We start from the raw sequence: 24,624 nt of genomic DNA, 5'->3' as shown, positions 1-24,624 counted from the left end.
CTCCTCCTTGAAGAATGTCCAGCCTTCCTGGCCCCCTTTGCCCTTCAGGCCTGCCTCCCGAGGGACTCTGTCAACCAGGCCCCTAAGCAGGCCCAAGTCTGCCCTCCGGAAGCCCAAGGTGGCGGTTCTGCTGGCCCCCCCTTCCTTACTTCTCCAAGAATCAACAACTGCATCATTTCGTGATTGCTGTGTCCAAGATGGCCTCCAGCCATCACGCCCCCCACAAGTCCTTCTCTGTTTGCGAACAACGGGTCCAGCAGGGCGCTTGCCCTAGTCGGCTCCTTCACCAGCCGCGTCAGGAAGTTATCATCTTCCACACACTCCAGGAGCCTTCCTAGACTGTTTCCTCTCTGCTGTATTGTATTTCCAGCAGACATCTGGTAGGTTGAAGTCTCCCATGACAACAAGAGCTAGTGATTGTGAGACTTTTCCCAACTGCTTATAGACTATTTTGTCTGCCTCGTCATCCTGGTTGGGTGGTCTATGACAGACCCCCACCATGTTATCCACCCTGTTGGCCTTCCCCTGATTCTTACCCATAAACACTCAACCCTATCATCACCATCATTAAGCTCTAGACAGTCAAAGCACTCCCTAACACACAGGGCTACCCCACAGCCTCTCCTTCCTTGCTTATCCCTTCTGAAGAGTTTATAGCCATCCATTGAAGCACTCCAGTTGTGCGAGTCATCCCACCATGTTTCCATGGTGGCAACTATGTCATAGTTTTCCTGCTGCACAATGGCTTCCAGCTCTCCTTGTTTGTTGCCCACGCTGTGTGCATTGGTGTAGATACACTTCATTTGGGCTATTGATCCCAACCGCTTTTGGCAGGCAGAAGCCCTAATTCCTATGTGACCATTCTCAGACACTTCTGTGGCTTTTTGCCTGGAAGTTGAGAACTTTGTATGTAAGGATTTGATTTCAAAACCATTTAATGACTTCATCATAAATGGAGAAAGTAGTGTGATAAAGTAATGATTATATTTGCAAACCAATAATTTTCAGTGACAGCGTTTCTTTGATTTGTTAAAAAATCCATTATTTTCAGGATGGGTATAATAACTTTCTTATAAAATATTGAAAATACTGATTAATTATGGTAATCAATTACCATAAAACTTATCTGATTAGATAGAAGTAGTTACTGTAATGAGTTTTGCAGCTTGAAATATAAATAATCTTTCCATATCAGGGTGAAAAAAGCTCACGAAGGTAACCTTTTTGATTACATGGCCTTAAAAGAGGATTATGGAGATATATTCTGGTACACAGAAGTCAGGACTATGAAAACATTCTGTGTAGCTATCTTATATTTCTTCATGGCTTGACTACTTTCTGTGAGGGATTTAATGATCTTTTGTTATGTGGATCCCTATAGTTTTATCACACTCGTTTTATTTTTTTTATTCCTGCTTTTGTGCAAATAATTGTAGGCTCCCTAATAACAGTCAGCTGAAAATATCTAAGTTGCACCCACCATATCAGATTTCCAGAATAACATTTTCTTTTCCCTCTTGCATGGATGGAGCACCATGCAGGCATGTGCATTGACTACCAGCGTGTTGCACCTCTCTTATAGGTAGATCACACCAGTTAGTTCCTGGCAGTAGTCAGCAAATGTTTGTGCTGTAAATTGCAGATAATTGAACTTAAAATCGATCTTTCTTAATGTCATCATGCTGCAATTCCTTCTATGTACTGTTTTTTGAGAGTATATACCTGTCTTGAACAACGTGGTGCAGAACATAGAGAAGACACTGCTACACTGTATGCTACGTTGACTCAATTCAAACAAACTCACTGCTGGAAAGTCTGACACAGTTGTACTGTCTCAGACACACAATGGACTGTGTTTTGTAAACATTTCTGTTCAACAGAGGTCTTAGTTTTCCCTTATCCCTTTTAAAACCAAGCTACGGTAACCACAGGACAGAGAAGGGGAGCTGGTCATAGTCATACTCATGCTGTTCCTGTACATGTTATCAATGTATGGCTTCTTCATTATGGGTCAGCAACAAAGCTAACCTATATCTGGTATAGCTCTCTTAAATGTCGAGGTGGGCATTTTTATTCTTTCTTCTCTCTGGTGCCACAGAGCAATTTGATATTTCAAATAGGTCTGAGGGTAGGAAAATATCAGTAATTACAGTTCTGAGTGCCTATCATATAAGTTAAGTACAGAACATGTAGAGACAATAATTCCTGAAGCTTACTCTTTTGAGGCTTCTCTTCATACAACTTGTAAAATCTGAAAATTATTTTGGGTTTCAATATTTCCATCCTTGTTTTTATTAGCAATGGAAGATGTTTGAAAAAATACAGTTAAAGACTTAGTACTTACAGACACTTAAAAGAAACACTGTTCAAGCATGGTTAGCATTTAGTTTAGGTTCCAGAAGTTCCTCTCTGTTCTGCTCATAGAATTATGCCTCTATAAGCATTTGACAGCTAATAAGCTCCTTAACATAAATAATATTTTGTTTGTACAGTTCATTTTTGCAACATTTTAAATAGGAGAGGCAGAAATATATATCAGTGAGCTTTGGTGAAAGAGCAGCAGTAACAAAAAAATCAATGCACTGTTAAAGTGGAAACCGCCACTGCAGAGTGTTTAGGGCATCTTTCGGAGGCACACCATAAGGTTACCTACCAGTTGTCTTGGCGGGTCATTGTTCTTGCTGTAAAGATATTCACATCAGCTTGATGTGCTGAAATCTGATTTTATTTCACTGATGCACCAGTTGCGTGAATGATCTAGTATTCCTTAAGTCCCCATGATCCACCCGATTGCTTCTTTCATTCCTGCCAACAGTATTATGAGGCATAACCATTTTGGAGCAGAAGGTTTTTCAAATGTTCTGTAGGTCATGGTATAGTGAAGCAATGCCTTTACTCACAAATGCTAATTTTCTGTGTCTTGAAGAGGAACACGAAAGCTTATCCACCAAGCTGTTGACTGGCCGATGGTGGTCCTGTCCAGATATTTTCTCAGCTCCTAGGAGTAATTATTTACGTGTTTACTAATGGTTTGTATTAAAACAGTGGGAGTCCAGACAATATAGCATTTGAAAAAAAGTAAAGTGAGGCTATAGGGATGTGTATATGAACTACTACTGCTTTTAGTCTACTGTACATTTGGAAGACAGTGTTCATTTTATGAGGAAAAACTATACCCCAAGTATATTGGAAACTGAGTTTACTGGGATGCACTACCACACTGACATTTGCTGGGTTGGATTATGCTGCTTGACATCCTGCTAAAATGCAAACATGTGTTATAGCAACGAGCACCAAAAACAGCCCACAAAAGTTGTTGATGCTTTAGATAGATTGGCCATCCTTTTATTCAGCTAATCCTCTGTTCCGCTTTTTCTGCCACCTTTTTAATTATGAGGCCAATGAAAAAAGAGGAGTCTTTTTTATCATCAACTTTAAGAGACAGATAAAAGACCAAGACAGAAATATTTTGCTGGTCAAGGTTGCTTTCAGAGTTGTTAGCATTCCACAGAAAAGCAGAGATTAAAGTACGTGGCACAGACTTATAGTGTGATGTCTCAAGTTAGACTCGTGGTCTCATCCATTTTTTGCACTGAACATTGCTTACTTGCATTGGCAGCGTTCCATATGGTTCATACACGAGCCAATTCACAGATCTTTCTTCCTCTATTACTTTATTTTTTCTTTGCTAGGAGTAATATGTCTGCACATCCTTAGTACTTGGCACTATTCTGTTTCTCTTTCAGTCTCAGACAAGAAAAACAAGCTGAAATCACAATTAAATATTAATAGCCTAGAATACAAGGGATGGTAAAATGTTTCATTAGTTTTATCTTGGAAAATGGAGATGTTTACTCATTAGTCGCAACTTTATGAATCAATTGTTTAATGGGAAATTAATCTAATTTTTTTATTTGGAAGAGTAATTGTTTAACATTCTTTTCTCTTTATTAAAATCCAACTCTTCTAAGTACAAGAGAAAGTACAAGAGGAACTTGAATTCTTTCACAGGAGCAACAAGTTGCACTCAAAGCAACTCCATCTTTTGTATGTGCATGCTTAGTCGTGTATAGAGAAAGGGCAGAGTATTTTCACACATGCACCCAACAGTGGAACCTAATTATGTTAAAGAATAGAACTGAATGAAGAGCTCACTCAGGCTCCTGAAAAGAGCTTTCAATTCTTTGGCTAAAAAACACACACTGAAAATTAGTTGTATCAAGAATCCTGTTTTCATGTTGGTCTGAAAGTCATGGATTGGCTTAGCAGTGAGTATTCCCCAGCTGAGCCCCTGAATACCACTCGGCCTGATTGTTAAAAGGTATGTGAGGATTTAATTTTTCCAATTCTGGGCTGCTTTCTGCAGCGATTTTTCTAAATAAGAGTGTATGAATGTCAGCTCGCCCTGTGTTATCTGCAGTAGTGGTAAGACCCTATGATAGTCCTTCCCCTATACTTTCCCATGGCCCAAGTATTTTCAGCTCGAGTTCATATGTGGTTCCAACTATGTTGTAACCCTCAATGGAATATTTTTTCCATACCAATCCTGTTGGTTTACAAAGGCATTATGCAAAGTAATCCCTACAGTGAGGGTGAATAAGTATTACGGCTTGCCACGATGTTTCACAGCACAGAGGGACTCTCTATGTTACAGTTGTTGAAGGTAGGACTTAACACCTATAGACTGGTTAAATTAACTTTGTATCTGTTACCAATAAGCATAGCTATGGTTGAGATTTGAAGTCAGGACCTTTTTTTTTTTTTTTTTTTTTTTTTTTTTTTTTTTTTTTTGCTTCCATACGCATATCTATCACTCTTTACAGGCACCTAAAGACTGTGCAAAAATAGCCCTCCAGTCAGAGGTTTCATCATATCATCCACAAATAGTCAACCCTCACATCACATTTTTTCCTACTTGCTGTAGCCTACAGACTGCCTTGATCTGGCTTATGGTATCCCTGAGCTGGGTTAGACATGTTACAAGATCAGCTTTCCTCAGTCCCTTGCATACCAGCTATTTGTCTGAGTGGCTTGGAGGCCTCCCACTGATTTTACAGGGCATATTTTTGACTTAAGATTTGCTCCATGAAGAACCATCTCCTTTTCTTTGTTCATTTGATTATCCTAAGAGGATAGTTCATTCCTAGCAACTTTTTCCATGTCCTATCCTATTTCTTGTTCCAGGATGCAGTGCCTTTTTTTATTTGGTCATTCCTTGCACAGGAAACTTTTCTATGTTTTGATAGTCCTTGTTAGCCTTCTTCAGATTTTCTCCATTTCTTAAAATTTCCACTGTATCTTTTGTTTTCTTGAGTGCTGCTGAGTGTTGAACTGATGTTCTATAGAGCCACAGATCATAATCCAGAGATGATCTCACTCTGGCCACTTTGTGCCCATCCACCCAGCTTTGTAATGTCCTGCAATTCTTAACAGTCAGCCTTTGCCCTCTGTATCCTGAATAATGCGGTACCATTGGCAAACTGTCAGCCAGCTGACTCCTCTCAAGCAGAAAACATGTATTCGGATGTACACCAATTCTAGACTTTCTGCTATTTCTAATAATTTCCCTAGTACAGACATCATCATCTGTGAGTCCCCTGATCTGTCACATTTTTTCCCCATTGAAATCACTTTTATCATTTTTTGGTCCTTTTTGCCAAGACTGTTTTAACCATGACATTTTATCCTGCAAGTGGTAATTTAGCTATTTCATCCCTGAGGTCAGTTCAGACCCTTAGGCAGACACTGTCTGGTCCTGCCTTTGTTATTTTCCCCCCTTCTTCTGCATAATATATTCTTCCATGTCCATCTTTTTCTTAATTTTGTACTCCACCTTACTGGACCACTTATCCGTTCGGTGGGTGTTGTTGGTTTTTGCATTTGTGTGTGTGCGTGTGTTTCTTCAAACAGAAAGTCTATTTCTGGTGAGTCACATGTCTTTACTGACTAGTCGTAGTGTTACCTGTTTCCTTCTCCCCTTACTCCAGTAAGATGGGTTATTCTTATTGAAAGGAGTGTCATGGTTAGCTCATGCTGGACAATTGTGCAGTGCTCATTTGGGAAAAGCAGTGCTGTATTAGTTATTCAAAATACTTCATAAGTTAAAACTGTCAGCAGATTTTATTGATCATATATGATACAAAACTTTCACTGAACAAGCTTTTTTTATGAGGTTTTGTGTCTTCCAGAGGTCTTTAAAACTGTATGTGATGTATTAGTGTTAGAGATTATAGACTTGATGCTGCAGTTCTGGGTTCCTTGTATGTTAGGTTTTGGTAGGTGGTAGGTGTTGAAACTTTTTCCCTAATAGAGGAAACAGTGTATTCGAATTTTGTCTTTGCTGGTGCTAAATAAAACAACCGGAACCATGTTTTCACAATGAAAACTCAGTGTCAAGCCTTTAACTTTATTTGGATAGCTTTGCTGAGGCTACAAGGCAATCACAAACATGAAAATACCTGATGTTGGATGTGTTTCTTTTTGATGGTGTTTATTTTTCCCTTAAGTCAGGGGGAAAAGAGTTTTCCTATTTTGAGACCAAAGAAGAAGAGAAGAAATGGTTTTAAATGTTTCTCACAGTTTTTCAAAAACTGAAAATTTCTGCTGGGTTCAAAGCTTATTTACTTCCACAGGAGTTAATCGGTTTATCTCAAAGGATTTAGATTCAAATTGTCAGTACAAGGTTTGAAAGATTCACAGACTAAAACAGGTAATACTACCACCAAGGATAACCAGGACATACCCTAAAGACTGTATCAATAAATATTTATATTTTAGCTTTATATTTTAAAAAAATAACTTTAAAACAAAAAGGATACATTTGCAGGTAAGACTAAGTAGACTATATTTTTGATGTAAGACTTCTAATTTAGCATTTTAGTTACATTGCTGAAGTAAGTTTACTAATACATAGGTCTGAATTATCCAAACATCAGAATATTTTCTGTAACATGTAATATATTGTAAACAAATTCTACTTATTCTAAATATGTATTTGAATTGCTTTTTACTTAGCAAAAAACAAATAGATTCATCTCAACTTGTTTTAGAACTCAAGAAAATTGATGTTAATTTCAGTCCTATCTCATAAAGGACTATGAAATTCTAGTCGGAATAAAATGAATGCGTACAGTGTAATTTAAAAGCAAGTCATATAAAACATTTACTGTAACCTCAATTCTCTTATTATTGCTGTACAAAAAATTCACAGAAGCTAGCTAGCAAAACAGATAAAAGAGAAAACAAATGATCCGGTAGGCTAAAGATATAATCTTTTTTTTTTTTCTTTTAATATGTTACCCTAATTATTGAAGTAACATTTACAAGTTGTTTTTATAAAATCTTTTGAAATTTATCTTTTTGCAAAATGAAACATTTTGCGGAATGAATTATGGCCTGATAATATGTAGCCCTTTTTGCTGAACTAAAAGTTTTCTACATCTTCAAACCCACATTTAAGCTATTTTCAACTCCATAAATCTTCAAGGATAGTTGTATCATAGAGAAATTTTCTCTCTGTGCTCATGTCTAACCAGCCATTCTTGTCAGAAAGAGCATCTTTGCTAAACAGCTGCATAAACATTTGGGATACTATTGTTATCAGAGGAATTGTCCAAGTGTGCATGTTTTTAAAACATACCATTATGCTTGGATTGATAGCCTGGGAAGAGAATTTTGAATACCGTATAATACACAATCAGCTGTCAAGTCATGTCAGCCACTTACTTGTTTACCAAAGCAGCATCTGAATGAACAGATAAGTTGGTTACTGTCGTTACAAATGATAGTGTATCAGGAAAGTACTCTTTTCAAAGTAACCTGTAAGCTAGAGAGGCATTGTATGTTGATGAGTATTCCCTGGATATTTGTTAGAGAAGATATTAGCAAGGGTTGAGCTACTTACTATTTATCTGACTTGTTTTAACATAGTATTGGAGAAAAAAATAATTTTGAAAATAATTTCTTCTGCAGTTCCTTCCAATGATTTACATTCCAATTCTGTCTTTAAAGTGGAGTAAATCCCTTCTTTCTGTTTGCCCTGTAATTTAGTTTGAAAATATTTTTTCCTTTTGAAATGTGAATAAGTTTATGCTGTTGAAATTCCTTGAATCAATAAATGCTGCCATTTAATCGTCTCCTATTCAGAGAGCCTGGGCATATAGCCTGGGCATGGCCTTGCCCTTTTATTGCCATCTTACTGTCCTAGCCCCACCTGGGAATCGATCAAGCAAATTCTTGGGTCCATTAAATCTGTTTGTGTTTGTTGCTCAGTGAAGACCAATATAAAATGGCAGGTCTGGCTGGCTGAGAGTTGTTGTTGAAGGAGGGAGAGCATCCAGTGACTGTAGGTGTGAGGATGATATGAGGTTGATTAGCAAAATTGTTTTGTCTCTGTCAGTTATAATGCACATTCAATTGTTTCGCTACTGGTGGAAGTTTCCTTCTTCATGTGTCTGTCTTTAGGATTGTCTGTATTACATGCTAACATAGCTTTAAATGAGCTTTCTCACCAAGGTTATTCTTGGTCTAATTTGCTACCTTCTTAGAGTAACAGCTTTGCATCAGGGTTAAAATGGTGTTTATGGTTGTGGGCTACCGAGCCAAATATCCTGGAATCCATACCCTTCTAAGAAAAGAAGCTACAACTATAGCTATTTTCTTTGTATATTCTCCTTAAACATTGATACTCTTGATAGGTCAGCAATGCTCATAGCTGCATTGGCTCTCAGGTGGGATAAGGGATATTTGTGTCCCTCTCTTGAAAGAGGGCCATGAGGAGAAACATATTTTATCCTTCTACCTACAACAACTTTAAATACCTATCCAATTCTGCTGCCTCCATAGGAAATTCAAAACTTATTGCTCTCAGAAGTGGAGTTCTGTATTGTGAACAGACATCTTGGTGGCTATCTGACATATACTGTAACAAGCAATGGGGGGGGGAACCAGAAAGATAATTAAAAACTTGTCTCCTAACATTGCAAAGACAGTTGATGTTTTTCCCTAGAAGTGAAAAGCCAGCTCAGGAGAGAAAGTCTGCTTGGGTTAGAAAAACTAGAAAAATGCTCAAAAAGAATTATTCCTTCTTATCAAACAAATACTTTGTCATGACAGAACTGTCATTTCAGAAGGTTAGATTGCTCCTTATATGAGTTTTTGCTTGATATAGATGCACAATTTAATTTTTCTCACCAGGAGACAGAGAGATTATTGTTTGATGTATAATTGGGTATATTAAAAGCTTGTTTTAAAGATGGCATATGAGTAAAAAGAGAAAAGAAACCGTATGGTGGAGATGCTAACTAAAGACCCTGCCATAATGTTCTCTCAATTATAGCAGTTCATCTTTTATGCATTTATCACCCTTGGCACTTGATTACATCGAATTTTCATTGGAAATATACAAAGTGGATTCCCACTCACTGTCTTTTTTTGTTGACTTTATCATGGATGGTCTTGAAAAAAGAAGTGTGTTTACAAGTTGCTCTGAAGGTGGTGAACTTCAGAGCTCTTCAGACCTATTCAGCAAATTAGTCATGCTATACCAAGTCAAGTGACCAATCTTCTGTGTTAGGAACAGTGTTACTCTGTGCGCCTTTGTTCCTCTTGTTACAGATGAGCACATGGTAAATGAGAAGCATCTCCAGTAATTGCGTCGGTCTCATGAAGACCTTTCAAGTTGCAGAATGAACTGTAGAAATTGAGCTGGAATTCAGTAGGAACTTAATAGGTGGAGGAATTATTTGGGTTTGGGCGGTTGTCTTTTGTGGGTGATACTCTGCCTCCTTGAACAATGGGATCAGCTGTATGGCAGGGTTGCTGTGGCTTCTGTAATGTGAGATCCTGCTGGGGCTGCACATCTGTCATGGTTTTAAAATAACACTGCTGAACATGCTCTAAGTATGCAATGGATTCTCTGTGTGTGCCCAGTTCATAAAACTGACAGCATCATCCAGGATGGAAATTACATTTAGTTCAATCTCTTGGGCATTGCCGATTTCTGAAACTTTCATGTTGAAAACTCTTCTACTTAGCTGTGGGGCTGAACAGAAGAATTAGCAAAATGGTACAAATCACGGTATACATATTGCCATAATTCGTGGATGATTAGCAGTAGGAAATCTAGAAGTAAAAACTTGAATACTTTTCAAAGTGTTTGCACGTGCGTTTTTGCAAATCTGCCACCTATTATTCAATAGGTGACATGGCTTATTTCCTTGTAAGGAAATCCTAGTTAGCTTTCAAAAGCCTTTGCAAACCCAGATTGCTTTTTCTCAAGCCCAGACTTGGAAGACAAATTCTAAGAGAGAGAAAGAGTGTGTGTGTGTGTGTGTGTGTGTGTGTGTATCTCTAAGTAAAAAAAAGTGAACATGCCCAATATGGCCTTCTAGGTCAGTAAAATAACTGAGCTAATAACAGGGCATGCTGCTTTACATAAAACCATGCAGTTTGACAGATTTAGGTAATTGTCAAGTTCTGACCTCTTCCATGAAGGACATGGGGTGTACATATGTAAATTGAAATGTCATAACAATTATGGAATTATTTAAAATACATATACATGCCAATTCTGTGTTGCTATTGAATGATAGTTTTCAATGTTATGCTGTTTTGTGATCTTTTGGAAGATACCTGCAGAAAGAAATCTCTTCTTTCTGAGAGAGAAGCCAAAAAGGCTCTCTTGGTTCTGATATTATTGTTCTTTTTTTACAGCTAAAGAACATAGAAGTATAGCTGGTCTATAATTGTCCTTATTACATATGATTAACACAAGATCAATGACCAATACAATATCAAAATATCCTGACAAATTTTCATAGCTTAAAAATCATAAGTAGGATTTTATGCTATAGCAAGGATTAATAAATCTGGGAAGGGGAAAGCTTTTCAGGAGTTATGTAAATTAAGTGAAATGTTCAAATTAAGATCAGGTTGTTTTTATTTTCTGTCTGATCGGTATCCTCAGAGAGAAACGTGAGACACATTTTATTTCTGAGCAATTCTTTTTATTTACATCCGCTCAACTCATTAGCACAGTAAAAAACCCCAAGATCTTGTACTAGAGCTGATGAAATAATTGCTACAAGCTGAATGTTTAGACACATTGTACAAGTTAAATATACAAAATTCACCCATTAGGATCCCCTGTGCCCCCAATTTGTCATTCACTCCCAATTAGGGATTTTCTGTAAAACAAACAAACAAAAATCCCTCAAGGACCAATTCTTCAAGGCGTTGAGTGTATTGAGATGGCAAACATCCCTTGCTTCAACTGAAATAATTTCTCAGAAGTTCACACGTTTGTTCAGGCCGGTGAGCTGGAGTCTCCTATACCCACAATAATCATAGAAACTTTTTGATATTTTTAAATTATTCTTCTTCTTATCACCACTATTTATTTTCTTTTTTCTAAAATGTGTTTGCATTACATGAGATCATTTTTCTGTGGCACAGAGTTGGTTTCTTTTTGTACATTTACACATAATTTATAATGGTCTACAAGCTCTAATGGGCTTTTGGAGTCTATTAAAAAAGTTCACATTTCTGGTAAGTAGGTCTGCGGTAGGTCCACGCCAGTGTGGAAGCTGGAAGAGGGCTAGTCTCCTGCAGCTTTCTCTTTCTCCCCTGAGTATCTTAGAATAAGCCACAAGCATGTTATAAACTGTAGCAGTCTGCAATAGCTCCTAACTGCTACTGTAGTTTAGGGTAATCAGGGTACCTAACTACATCTTTCATCATTTTCACAGACTTTTATTGCTGAAAATTTTGAAGTGGTTTCAAAGAATTTGCTGTATTTAACACAGATGAGGGTTGAGCTATGATGACAAATCCTGAGCTTTTGCAAAAAAATGGTATTCAGCATCCCTTGCAGTGCAAAGAGGACCTGGCATATACTGGGCTCCACACGGAATCCTACTAGCAATTTTCTTAGCCCTTTTTTCTTCAGTCAGTCTTATTTTTGATGGTATAACTTCTTTGTTTCCTTTAAATTATAACAGTAACAGTTTGGAATGAACCAGTGATAGATATGATTCTACATATTTATCCTCTGGTTTGGTGGAAGATGAAATATTAGATAGCATTTTGCAGTTATGCTGCTGTTGAGTTTATGTTTTATGCTGCTGTTGGTTTTAGGTTTTATATGGTGAAAAGCAGTACAATATTTCAATAGGAAAGTATGTACTAGTGTTAAGTGGGTGGAGGGGATAATTCCGATGAAGTCAAATCCCTATAAAAGTCTGTGTAAAGCTATTTCATCTTCTTGAATAGCTGTTGCATTGTACCAATGAATTTAGGTAGCAGCCTTGAGGTTTCAAGAGGGAATGAAGGGAATTATGTTCTTTGCCCAGAACAACTCCAGAGTAATGTTAATTGCTATCATGATAAAGCATCTAAGCAAACTTTAAACTTCAGATATGGTTTTAATACAGCGATGTCAGCAGACTCTGTGGCTTCCGCCAGGGCCTTGTAGAAGATGCCAGATGTGGATGCTTGCCTAAATAGTGTGTAGAGGACAATGTTGTGTGCTTCTTTTGCCATTTGTTGAAGGTACCTAGCACCCAACTCTTGTTTTAAAGGACAGTTGGATTGCTGTTGTGTTTTGCTGAGAACATGACTGTGCATAGCTAAAAGGTTATCTTGTGCATGAATCTCTGATGCCCCAAGCACTCCTACTTTTTGTAAAAAGGCAAATTAAAGGAGGAACTTAGTGAGTTTGGAAAGAAGGATTTTTCCAGTCAGCAAAATGCATGAAATAAATGGGTTGATTAATTAAAATCAGTATGTCTACTTGTGGACAAGGTACTTGAGCATGATATATTTGAGGCATTATTGCGCTGGACTCTTTGATCACTGGCTTTGAGAATTAAATGTAAAAGTCTCATTTTCAGTCTCAAAGTTGAATACAAATCCTTGTGAGCCTGCCACTGTTAAATTGTGTCTTGTCACTTTCCCCAAGCATTCAAAAGTTTCAGAGAGGCCAAACTAACAAATGCCTTCCCTTAACCCCCTCTTTCTGTGCTGTCGCTACATGTGGAATTAACCCCCATCAAGATTTACTAATGTGAGTCTTTTTCCTAGTCTTCCTATAAATCTCTCTGTCCTACAGTGCCATATAAAATTTGTTGACGGAAGATTAAATGCACAGTACTTGCACACTGGTTAACTGTCACAGGAATAATTAATTGTAACTATTCTCTTTCATACCAAAAGACTTATTATACATGCTCCATTGGAAAGATAATATGAATTGTTTTACCAAATGTTAGATATTTAATTAGGGCTATATCTTTAATTTGGAGGTTTGTTATAAAGTGTCAGGAAATCTATTTATATCAAGGAAGTATTTATAAACATTCATTTCGCAACAACTCTCATGGAAGGTTTCCGAGTGGTTGTTGGATGTTTCCAGACAAAAACATTTTTCTTCCCCAATAAAGAGACATAGCCAAGACAACTGTGAACTATTCAAATTAAGACATATCAGGAAATGTAGTACTGATGATATTCAAGAAGGAAATTGCAAGAAAAAAAAACAAGGAAAAGAACAAATTGTCTTTCTAAAACAGGAAACAAGGCATATCTTTTTAAGACAACCTCATTTTATGATTTCTTCTGGGAAGAGTAGTTTACAGTAGTGACAAGGACTCTGAATTAATTCATAGGCAAACAGGCAGGAATCAATGCAAGGGAATGGGCAGCGACATGTGGAAGAACAGAGTTTACCCAGCAGAAATTAAGGAAATAAATTGCCACTTGATGCACTGAACACAGAGCATTGCTGACTAACAGAGCTGAAAGGGTGTCACACAAAAAGGCCCTCAGAGGAATCAGACTTATACTGGTTTCAGTCCCTTTGGCCAGTCAGGTGGGGAAAAGTCCCCCTCAGTTGCTCCCTGGAGCAGGTAATCTTCCTCCTGAGTGGCTCACCCCTGATCCTCTGCTTTTTTATATACTTTTTTTCTCCTTAGGGTTTTGTACCATTTCATGTCAGTGTTTGCCTTTTAAATCGTACAGCTGCTAACTATGCCCACATCAGCAGTGAATAAGTTTCTCCCAAGACTGTAGGACTGTGGGGAAAGAGGGAGAAATGCCTTCTAAGCCTTCTTCCAAAGTACCAAAACCAGCAATTAAGGGGCACATATTCTCTATGAATTAATCTCAACAGCAGACAAAAAGATGTGCCAGTCCCTCTAGAGTATTGATATATCCATGTGGGAATATGAGATAGCTCCCCATGCAAAGGATGGAGGAGCAGGGGGATTAATGGCGACTTCTCTAAATTATTCCCTGGCCTCATCTTTATGTTGAAATTATAATAAAATGAAAGGTGGAAACCAAAGCCTAGGAATGTGATGTGTATTTGAATGACGGTGCGTTGGCCTGTTGGATTGTCAGTCCAGAACGAAGCCCAACTATACAAGTAGCCAAATGAACTGTGACAGCTTTGGGTGCCTTCAGTGGGACCACCTGCACTCAGCAGTTTGCTGAATTTGAATCTTGATTCTGGTGTTGCTTTGCATTTAGGATTATTTTTATTCGTGCCATGGGATCACCCCTGTTATCAGTCCTCAGCAGACTTTTTGGGCAGAATTTTTAGTTTCAGTTATAGGCAACTTGATTAAATACCATTTGTTTAGGCTTTTCCTTTCGTCCTTAGTGGTAACCAATTAGTAGTAGAGGGCATTTAACTTTTATCAGTTAACCATAGCTTTACTGACCTATCATCAAAATTTTAGCAGAATCTCTATTTGAAGCTACTGCCAAATTTCCCAATTTTAATGAAAACACTAGGAAGAGGTGGGATAACAGTAACTTTGCTGCCTGCATCAGTAGATTCAACTGCTGTTTCATCCTGGTGCCTTGAACTTCATACGTTATTACAATGGCTTTCACTTCTTTGATTTATATGTGACTTTAGAACATAACTTTTTGTGTGAATCTAGGTTTTAGTTCTGTGTTTTATTTTAGATATATTTTCTTGGTAATTGAAAGCTGTGATGGTGCACTAAGAACAGTAGCATGAAAGAATCAACTTGCAGTGATTCCAACATTTCACTTCTTTGACCATCAGTTGGCTGCACAATATATAGCAATTTCATTTTGAAACATGGGATTTCAGTCTATGATCTAATTATTGCTGATTTAGAAGTAATTTAAATTAATTTGAAAATAGTATTAATGATTTTTCAGATAAATCAGCTGAATAACAGGAAAAATGGATGCTATTTTTCATCTTTATATGGTGGCTTTAGTTGTATTTGGCTTCTCAGTTTAATTCATTTGTTATGCTTTTCAAATTAGACTAGTAAAATATGTGTACCAAAACCCCTACATAGCACTTAAATTGTAGTTTCCTTAAAAAAAAAAATATCAGAAATGCTTACAGTAGATACAAACTCAGCTCTTAGTAAATAGAGTTGTGTAATTGTTTATAATGACACATGTCATAAGTTTTACATTTATTTCCAAAGTGTAATATTTAGGTAGTGTTCAGAAAATGAACATTATCTGTGTATGCACAAAATATACAATATATACACACAAAATATACAATACACTGTATTTAGTATACACATAAATAATGTTATATTAACAGAGGACATACATATAGTATTGGTAAACAAAGGAGTACCAAATAAACAAATTTTCATTTTTTTGCACATGTACAAGCAATTTTTTATTCTATTTAGTCTAGTATTTTCCTCTCTGAGAAATTGATATGGTCAGAATGGGAGAAGATTATTCAAAAGATTCAGATTCAGCCATCCAGGTAAAATTAACGTCTTTAATTTCTCATGAACCTGTATTCTATCTAAAAAACCTCAAACACAATAGGAGCCCAGTCCCTATAGCTGTGTTTCTAATTGTGAATCCAGAAATGCAGTCCCTCAGCTTCATTCATATTGAGCACGGTCTACGCATAAGAAGGGGCACTGCAGTTAAATATGGAAACCTTTCCTCCCTGACAAGGCAGTAATCTGGCTATTTACCAAGACAAAGGAAGGAGGGAGGGAGGGAAGGAGGGAAGGGAGGAAGGAAGGAAGGGAGGGAGGAAGGAAGAAAGGAATACAATAAATAACAACAGCAGGTCCTTACAGTGTAATTTCTTTTATATGTCTTTCTATGAATGGCTTTCAGCAGTGATTACATCTTGGCAATTGAGTCTGCTTAAGTGGACCAAGATGTCAGAAAATTTGTAAATCCAATTTTAGTATAACAGAGGTAATTTAAACACTATATAAAAATTACAGGTTAAAATTTGTTGTTTACTGTAGTCTGAGGTTATCTGCAGTTTTATTTTTCTGGCTGTGTATCACTTGAAAGGCTGAATATGAGAGTTGTGAACAGTCTTGCTACTGCTTAATGTTGCCTTTGCTTTTTTGCCGACAGCAGTTAACGAGGTCACCTCCCTTCACTGCCTCCCCTCCCTGCTCCCCTGAACCACAGCAGATCTCTTCCCTTCACTTACACTATTGCCTTTTCAGCAGTAGGGTGTCTAAGCACATCACCGAAGGAAGAACAGGAAAGAAACAATAGGAACCTCCTAAGAGGTTACGTTACAGGGAACCAAATTCACATAAGGCCAAGTAACGCCTGGAAGCAGATGGGTCACACCGCTCTTGTTTAGCTCTCCTTGGGTACCACACTGAACCAGAGAGTCTGAGCTTGGTATGATCTGTGCTTCTCCTACCTCTCCATTTGTTTCTTCCTTGCAAAGTAGTGGGACAGATACCATAAAACAGAAGATATAGTCAGGGGGTGAAATTTTAGTGGAGGTGTTTTATAGATATTTTTATAATATTTATATTTTTATATATATAACATCTATCCTTCTTTGGAAATTTAAGCTAAATTTTAACTGGCTCTTCCTGTGTTGATTTAACCAAGATTTTTCTCCAGTGATTGCAAAAATGTTAAACATGTCGCTCCATGTGTTCATAACCCAGTGTAATATGTAAGGTCAGGATATTCAACAACAGAAACCCAATTGCACTCTGGTGACAGTGGTGGGACTTGTTTCCACAGTCTGTAATGCTCTAATAATGGAAGGTATCATCAAATGAAATGTTTTATTCACAGAAGACCAGTCTTTCTTTACTGCAGTTACAAGCAGAAGGTAACCGAATGTCAGAGTGAGGTCTGTGAAGATGATGATCACTTTAGTTTAGCGGTTTCAGAAGTGAGTTGGAAGGGGCATTTAATTCTTCAGTATGTCCATGAAGTTTTCTAGTTGTTCATCTTTGTACTATGTGCTTAAATATCACTCATTCATCTCTCTTTTTTTTTTTCCTTTCTTTTTCCTTCCATCCATCCATTGTCACGTATTGCATTCTTGATTACAGTCTGTGTAATCGTTACCACCGTGTGAAGGCAACTCCCCAGGTCACCAGGTATGGTGTCACATGTCTCTGGAAATACGTGTGTGTGTGTGTGTGTGTGTGTGTGTTTTTTCAAACCTTTTCAGTGTTGTGCATTGTCATAGCAAATTTCTTTTACATTAACCTATTTTCTTCCTCTCTTCCTTTCACACTGGGTATGAACTAACATCTCTGCAGGAAGGTGATTTTTAAAATTAATTTCTTTTTTTTTAAGAATTTAATCTAATGCTCTGAAGCAAAGAGGTACTGTCTTTCTTAAGGGCTAGAAAGTGAACTACACAGGTTTTTCATTGTCCATAAGTCATGGTCTGGACCTTGTAATCTTTTTAGGGGATTAACGTCTGCTATGAAGTTTCATTTTTGAAAAATCCCTGAGCTGCATTGTTCAGTTAGTTTTTATTGTGACTGTGAATAGTTTATAATAAATTCTTGGTCCTCAGCTGTGGTTTTCACCTCTGTAATGGTAAACACTGATTAATATATTAGTATTTTTGTCATTCCTTATTGTTCTAGTTCTATGTATCCAAACTGTCATTTATCTGTGTTTATGTGGCTTTCAGAAACACGTTATGTGAAGATTGCAATATGGCTAGCAGATTTTTTTTCCCTGAGAAAGTAGCAAGATCCTGAAGATGCTCATTTACATGCAAATTTTAATAACTTTCTAATGATGTTTCTGAACAGCACTGGCTTGTAGCTTGATTACTTTTGCACTTTGGCAGAAGAAAATTTCATTAAAGAGCTGTTGCAAGTAAACTGTTGTTGGTAATAGTGGAAACCCATGTCTTACAACCTGTTTCTCAGGAATAGAAATTAATGTAATTAATGAATGTGAGTTCATGAGTTTATGCACATTTATCATACATAGACATGTTAAATATGAATGATGTGTTTCTAAGCATTCTTCTTACAAGAAAGAAGAGTTCTTTCTAAATGCAAGTCACTAAATCCAGAGCTGGTGAAAATGAATATAACCCAGTTGCTTCTGATGGTGACACTTCTCATACACCATTTCAAATCCTAGTCCTCTCTATTTAGTGTTTGTTTTGGAACAACTTACAGTCCTTATGACTCTCTAAGCTGCAGGGTACCTAGAGGTATAAGTTTCTGAATGAGAAAAAAATTCTTGAAAATTTAAGTGTGACCATTTCTAGGCTCTTCAGTCATTTCTCAGCTTTTCCATTCTTATCTCCAGTGTCTCTGCAACAACTTTAACAGGATAATCATTTTCCCATGTAAACATAATTAACTTGCTGTGTAAGTTCCTCTTTTGCTAGGATAGTAGGAGCTCTTTGGTCTGTCCCCTCAACTTCAGACTGTAAAATGGAAATAAATATTAGGAAGTCAAAAAAGGGAAGTGGCAAGTACTTATATTAAAAGTAATACCCTGAAATAGCTGGATTTATGTGCGCAACTTTTTCTTGTATTGAGTGATAACAACATTTAGAGGTGCTAAGATTCATCTCAGTACCTCATTCACGTGCTTACGTAGAGGTATTCAGGATGTATATTGCCATTAATTAGGCATGGTCCTCAATAGCTGCAAGCTGCAGCTTTATAACATGCAAACTGCAAGGTACATTATTGTGAGGTCAAACCAAAATGAACTATCATTGCTTCCTTGTTATGTTCCAACCTGTATAATTACATTAACTTAATGGATTTTCCCTACTTATTAGTAAGGTAAAAGATGTGGGGTATAAAATTAGCTATTAATTGCCTCAATTAAGCCAATGGATAAGGATCGTGGTTCAGTTATGGTAATCACGTAGGGTAATAACTTTGTTATGGTACCTGCTATAGAATCACTTTTTGCAAAAAAACAAATCTAATTTTATTTAAAATAATTAAAAATTGATTTGTTTTGAACAGTGAGCTTCCAAGAGAAGGAGAAACTGGAAACACTGAGATAACTAGAGATATATGCAATGGATGGATGAATAGTTGTAGGACTGTGAGTCTAATCCCACTGGTAGGCTCTCTGATTATGCAGCATTCTTGGGTTCAAATTAGTAGAGACAATTCCACATTATAAACAGTATTTAGGTCACAAAAGCGCACAGTATACCTGTTGTACTTAAAAGATTTAAATCTGTTTGCAAATCTACACGTTTGACGTTTATTAGGGTTTTGCAATCTCAAGATCACTCCTGAAGTTCAAGCAGCTCCTTTTTTGATTTATGAGGACCATATAATTCCAGCAGCTATTTGATTTTTTTTTTAGCATAACCTTTAGTCTGTTGGTCAAAGTTCAGTAAATTGTAAGCACTGAAAATCATTTGGAAAGTGAACATATATGATAAAAGAGGAGGAGAACAGGATCTGAATGAAATATGCAGGTCTGTATTTTGCTTCTGGGAGCAATCTGAAAACAAAGAGCAAAGCCTCATCCTGTAGCACTGCTTGCAACAGTGCTAATAAAATCTACAAAACAATTCTGCCAGTTTTCTGCATTATATGTTGCTAGTAAGAGAGTAGGGCAAATCACCCAAAAGTGTTATTATATTGTACTGATCATGAATTTGCAGTGAGTTGAGAAAAAGAAAAGTTGTGTTTAGCTACTGTTATTTAAATTCCAGTCCTGCTAATCTAAGCCTTCTCTGATTATATTAGTTACTATTATATTAGTTATCACAAATATCCATTAAATGATTGCATAGAATAGGCAGGCTAGCACTTTTTAGATGTAATCAGTACTTAATGAGGCTAAGTAAGGGGTATTATTTGTATCTGGCCTATGCTACTGAACTTTCTGTTCTGTGTATTTTCACTTATAAAGCCTTTTTCTTTGGTCACCTCTTGGCGATTTGAGCTACCTCACTGAGATTGTATAGATATGGCTATTGGCAGTTAAATACTTTATATGTGTATCAGTGCTGCTTTTATTTAGTTTCTAAGACATGCAACAAACATATTTGTTCATGAGAATGGAATGCGATATAATTATATAATAATATTTTACTTTTTCATTAAACAGTAATTCATTGATATTTCAGGTTATATACAGATGTTATTCGGTGTTGAAATTGTGAGATTTCAAAGTATTTTTTCACTCAGATCATTAAAAATCTTCCAGAGGATTTTCTTATGAGGCTGTTTTGGATTTATGCAGAACATATTAAATTCTGATGAAAAACCAAACCTCCAAAGACTGAAGCTAAAGGAGATCTCTGTAGTTCCACTCATGAAGCAGCTGAAATTCTATACAGTTATAATTTTGTGGAAGACCAGTAAATCAATTCTATCTGTAATTTTATTTTATAAGGCAAATACTACTCGAGTTTCTGTGAGAACATGCTTGTGGGTGAATTTGAAATGCACTGGGAGTATGAACACTTAATGGAATTAAGTGCAGACACTGAATCATAGTGATCAGATGTTCTCCATTAACAAGTAGTATCTTTTTAAAAGAGTAATTTTTGTAACTCAGAGCATCAGTCCCTTTTGTTTCAGATTTTAATGAAACAATTCGCTTTTGGCACACCACTGTTATGGACAAATGCCAGAGGATAGAAGCAAAGGGCAGCATGTTTCAGTAAATCTAAACAGTAGATAAATTATATTCAAAGTCGATTTAAATGTTATTCTTGTTGTTTTCAGCTCTAGTCAGAGTCCTTTAGAGATCTTAATTGGTGCTTCTCAGCACAGACTGGGAAGAGGAACGTGTCCCTGTTTGCTCAGTACATGCTGCTGCCCTGCGCTGCTGCAGTTAGGTCAGCTCAACTTCATACAGCTTTTGACTCCCTTGCTGTTTTTTACAGTTCTAATTTCAAGCAGTTTATTAAATGAGGGTAAATTTCTCATGGCTCAGTGTATTCCTGAGAGCCTTTGATAATTGGAATAATCACTTTACTTCCATTTCCACTCATCTAAGCTATTTAAGATACTACAGTAGGCTGAGGCAGTGAATGTTTTCTTCTTTCCAGCCATATGTCTGTCATGCAATATAACTGCAAATCAAAGCTAGACAGCCTGCCAATTACTACTTCTAAAATGCGTCTCTCCTACAGAAGTTATTTATTCATACTGCTTATTAACCATTGAGGTTTTTTTTCCACTGGAGAAGAACAGATCCACATGCGTGACACCAGAGGGTGTCTTAAAGTATGGGCAAGGACTACTTATGTCCAAGTCACCAGGTCTCCTGCTTCTTAGCGGGACATTCTGGCTTTCAGTAGTAATTTACATTTCAAGATAGGAATAGTGCTATGGGTGTCTGTGGCTTGTAATTTCAGGTCATTTCCTAAAGAAGGGGATGAGTAAGTTTAGACAGGATCAATATGAATAAAACTTTATTCTGGGAAAGTGGACTACTTTCTCCCACGCTCACCACTCGCAATATTCAGAGTGCTGATGGGCCTCTGAAATTGCCTGCATTTAGAAATTTCCAGAGTATCAATTCTGTCTTATTTTGGTTTCTTTTGTTTCATTTCTTAAACAACATTTATTTATTTTTTGTTTCAGATATTTCACCCAGGAAAACATGTGCTTCTACTAGCTTGTCTAACCAAGCCTTCTTGTTTTCCTCAAGTATTTTAATGTACATTTATCATAGGGTCATTTAGGTTGGAAGAGACCCTGAAGGTCATTGAGTCCAACCATAAAGCAGAAAAAAACCCAAATATAGTAATAATAAAAGGGAGACATATGTCTGCTCAGAGGTATAGCACTTGCTTCAAATAAACAAGTTGGTGAGAAATCAATGAGACATGTAACAGTTAAATGTAGTCAAATATATTTGTCAGTAATTAGGAAAAAATGCAGAAATTAACTGAGGAATATACCAGAGAGTAACCGTGATGGAGAAGATATTGTAACTGGTAATCCGGCTGACTTGCCTAGGACGTAAAGAAATTGTAAGCCTGAGGAGCAAAACAGAAGTTGTCATTAAATCGTGGCTATAGGTATTTCAAGGATGATTTTAGGTAGAATCAAGATCTCAACACCCATACTGTTATTCAAACTTTTAGTCTCTTCCCCTTTCCAGTTCTTCTACTTCAGTTGCTGGTCTTTGTAATGCCAGTTATGGACTAAAGTCTACTGAGTTCCCTCACCTCAAAGGTCCTAAATTATGCTCTGTATTACTTGTATTCTTTCCGAATCCATAAATCTCCCCCTTTTTCAGTGGTGCAGCATCACTGGGGTGAGCAGTGAGTGCTCTGCTCTCACTGACCCTCTGCCGGTACCAGGGCCTCTTGAGAGGAGCTTGGAGATAAGCGACTTTGGTCATGCAGCTGAGGAGGGCATAAAAACAATATTGTTTGAAAAATTACCTCCTAGGTTTCTACTTTTCCCTTCTCCTCCTGTTTTGCACCAAGAGTGAGAGGCTTCTGCCTGTCTCTCCAAGAGCTGATGGGGGTTTCTCCCTTTCCAGGGAGGATGCCGTGCTCTGAAGTGTGCAAACGTTGCAGTCCTTATTTGCAGCTCTAGCGTCAGAGGGAATTACCTCCCCTTTCAGCAGGCAGTTTATGAAGCACTCTTAAGAATTAAATAAGGAATCCAGATGCCTAATTAAGGGTTATGGGTTTTCTCCAGGGCTGGGCATTTGGAAGTAAGTTGCCACCTTGTCCATCATTGACTCATCTAAATCTTTTTTAGAGTCTAGCTTGCAGTCAGGTGCAAAAAGGGTTACAGGAGGCAAAACAGGCAGAGAAGAATGGGAGTGTAAAGACTTCTGAGAGGAATCTAAAAGCATATTCATGTGTAAAATCCACTTCAGTAGCACTTAGGATGGAAGAACAGTTTTTGCAGCAAAACTTCTTGCATCATACTGTGGTGCAGAACTCAGCAGAAAATCAGTGCTGGGGAGTTACAATGGCAGTATTTGGGAGAAGGGGTGGGGTCACTGCAGTACTCTTCAGAGGATTTTACCACGCTGTTTCTTTCAATTTCAAAAGCAGCTATGCAGAGCATAAAGATGATATGTGTATTTATATACCAATTTAGGAAGCTCCAGTTTTATGGAAACTTCAGCAGCATGTTGGGGGTGCAATGATTTATTAGCTACTGTCAAGAAAATCTCTGTAAGTAGGAAGGAAAAAAATGCAAAAGTTGTGAAGAAGATGAGGCACTAGAGGACAGAAAGAAAGAACTTGAGGTCACAAGTGCATATTTGGTTCCAAATGTTGAAGGCCCAGTAATCATAGTCAGGGTGAATTAAACATTCAAATAAAAGAGTAAAACTCAGAATGTAACCTGAACCTGTGACAATAGTATCATCCATGGTAATGTTATGCTTTCAGGTTGGTTTTTTTATATTTCCAGTGTAGGATGAACAAAACCAGTAAGTTCACATTTCTGCTTTTAGGAAAAGGAGAACTATGGCATTTAAATAATTCTACAAATTAGGTTTAAAAGCCCTTCAGTAGGATATCGTACTATGGGCAGTAATGCTTCTCTCTGTTCTTTGACCAATGGAGGAAACTTTAAATATGAAATGTTATCTGTCTGTATATCTGTATGTAACCTTCCAAAAGAAGATGTAAATAGGGGTAAATGATAGAGTCATGCTTTTATTATTGGCCATAGTAGAAAATGGTAGTGAGAAGCTTATTGATTTTGATATAAAATAGATGATGTCCCACTGTCAAACATGCCTATACAGCGCTTTATGGGATCATTTTTCATATATACAGAAACAGCGCAGACTGAATGGGTTCATTTTTAAATAAATTCCAAGTTTATTTTTAAGCAATAGCAAATCAGGGTTTTGGTTTACAAAGCAGCTGTGCCGTAAATTATAACAGCGCAACTCAGGTAGAGAGAGATTTTGACACTCCTGAAAACAGGAGTCAGCAGTCAAGGGACAGACAGATGAGAAACTTGTCAGTCACAAAATCAATGTGAATTTACATCTTCAGAGGGGGGAAAAAGGATTCCTTTAATATGTATATACAAACTTAGCATAAGATTGTGCGAAAGACCACAGAGGTACATGATTTAGGTCTAAATGAGATTTCAGCCAATCTGCCAGGATTAAACCACATTGAATAAGACCGAATAGGAGTGTTGTGACAGCACTGCAGGCACTCCATGCAAACCTGTTTTAGTGGGCTTAGTCATCAAGACCAGTTGTGGGTTTTTTATCAGAGTTGTAATGCAGACTTTTGGGGGAGCAGGAAAAAGCAGCAAACATAATGGGATAATTTTAAAGATTTACTGAACAGTGCAAAACTCCAGTGAAAGCTGTAGATTTCCAGGACACTTAGCATTACAGAATGCAATGGGAATGGCTATTTGTTTC

At 37.2% G+C, this 24,624-nt stretch overlaps 1 protein-coding gene across 5 annotated transcripts in view; it reads left to right on the top strand.

Annotated features, from left to right (window-relative positions):
* The window catches only part of CCSER1 (coiled-coil serine rich protein 1), a 735,398-nt gene that overhangs the window by 613,113 nt on the left and 97,661 nt on the right, over positions 1 to 24,624 (top strand). The window contains exon 10 of one of the 5 annotated variants that reach the window (XM_075090843.1): positions 17,346 to 17,393. The exons of the other annotated variants lie outside the window; for them this stretch is intronic. Coding sequence (XP_074946944.1) covers positions 17,346 to 17,354 — 9 coding nt within the window. The 3' untranslated portion in view covers positions 17,355 to 17,393. The remainder of the gene's footprint in view (positions 1 to 17,345; positions 17,394 to 24,624) is intronic. 5 annotated transcript variants of the gene reach the window in all.

This window comes from Phalacrocorax aristotelis, chromosome 4 (assembly GCF_949628215.1).
Source record: "Phalacrocorax aristotelis chromosome 4, bGulAri2.1, whole genome shotgun sequence".
Lineage (NCBI taxonomy): Eukaryota > Metazoa > Chordata > Aves > Suliformes > Phalacrocoracidae > Phalacrocorax > Phalacrocorax aristotelis.
Note: the sequence above shows the minus strand (reverse complement) of the source record. Positions and strands in the feature narration are given on the sequence as shown.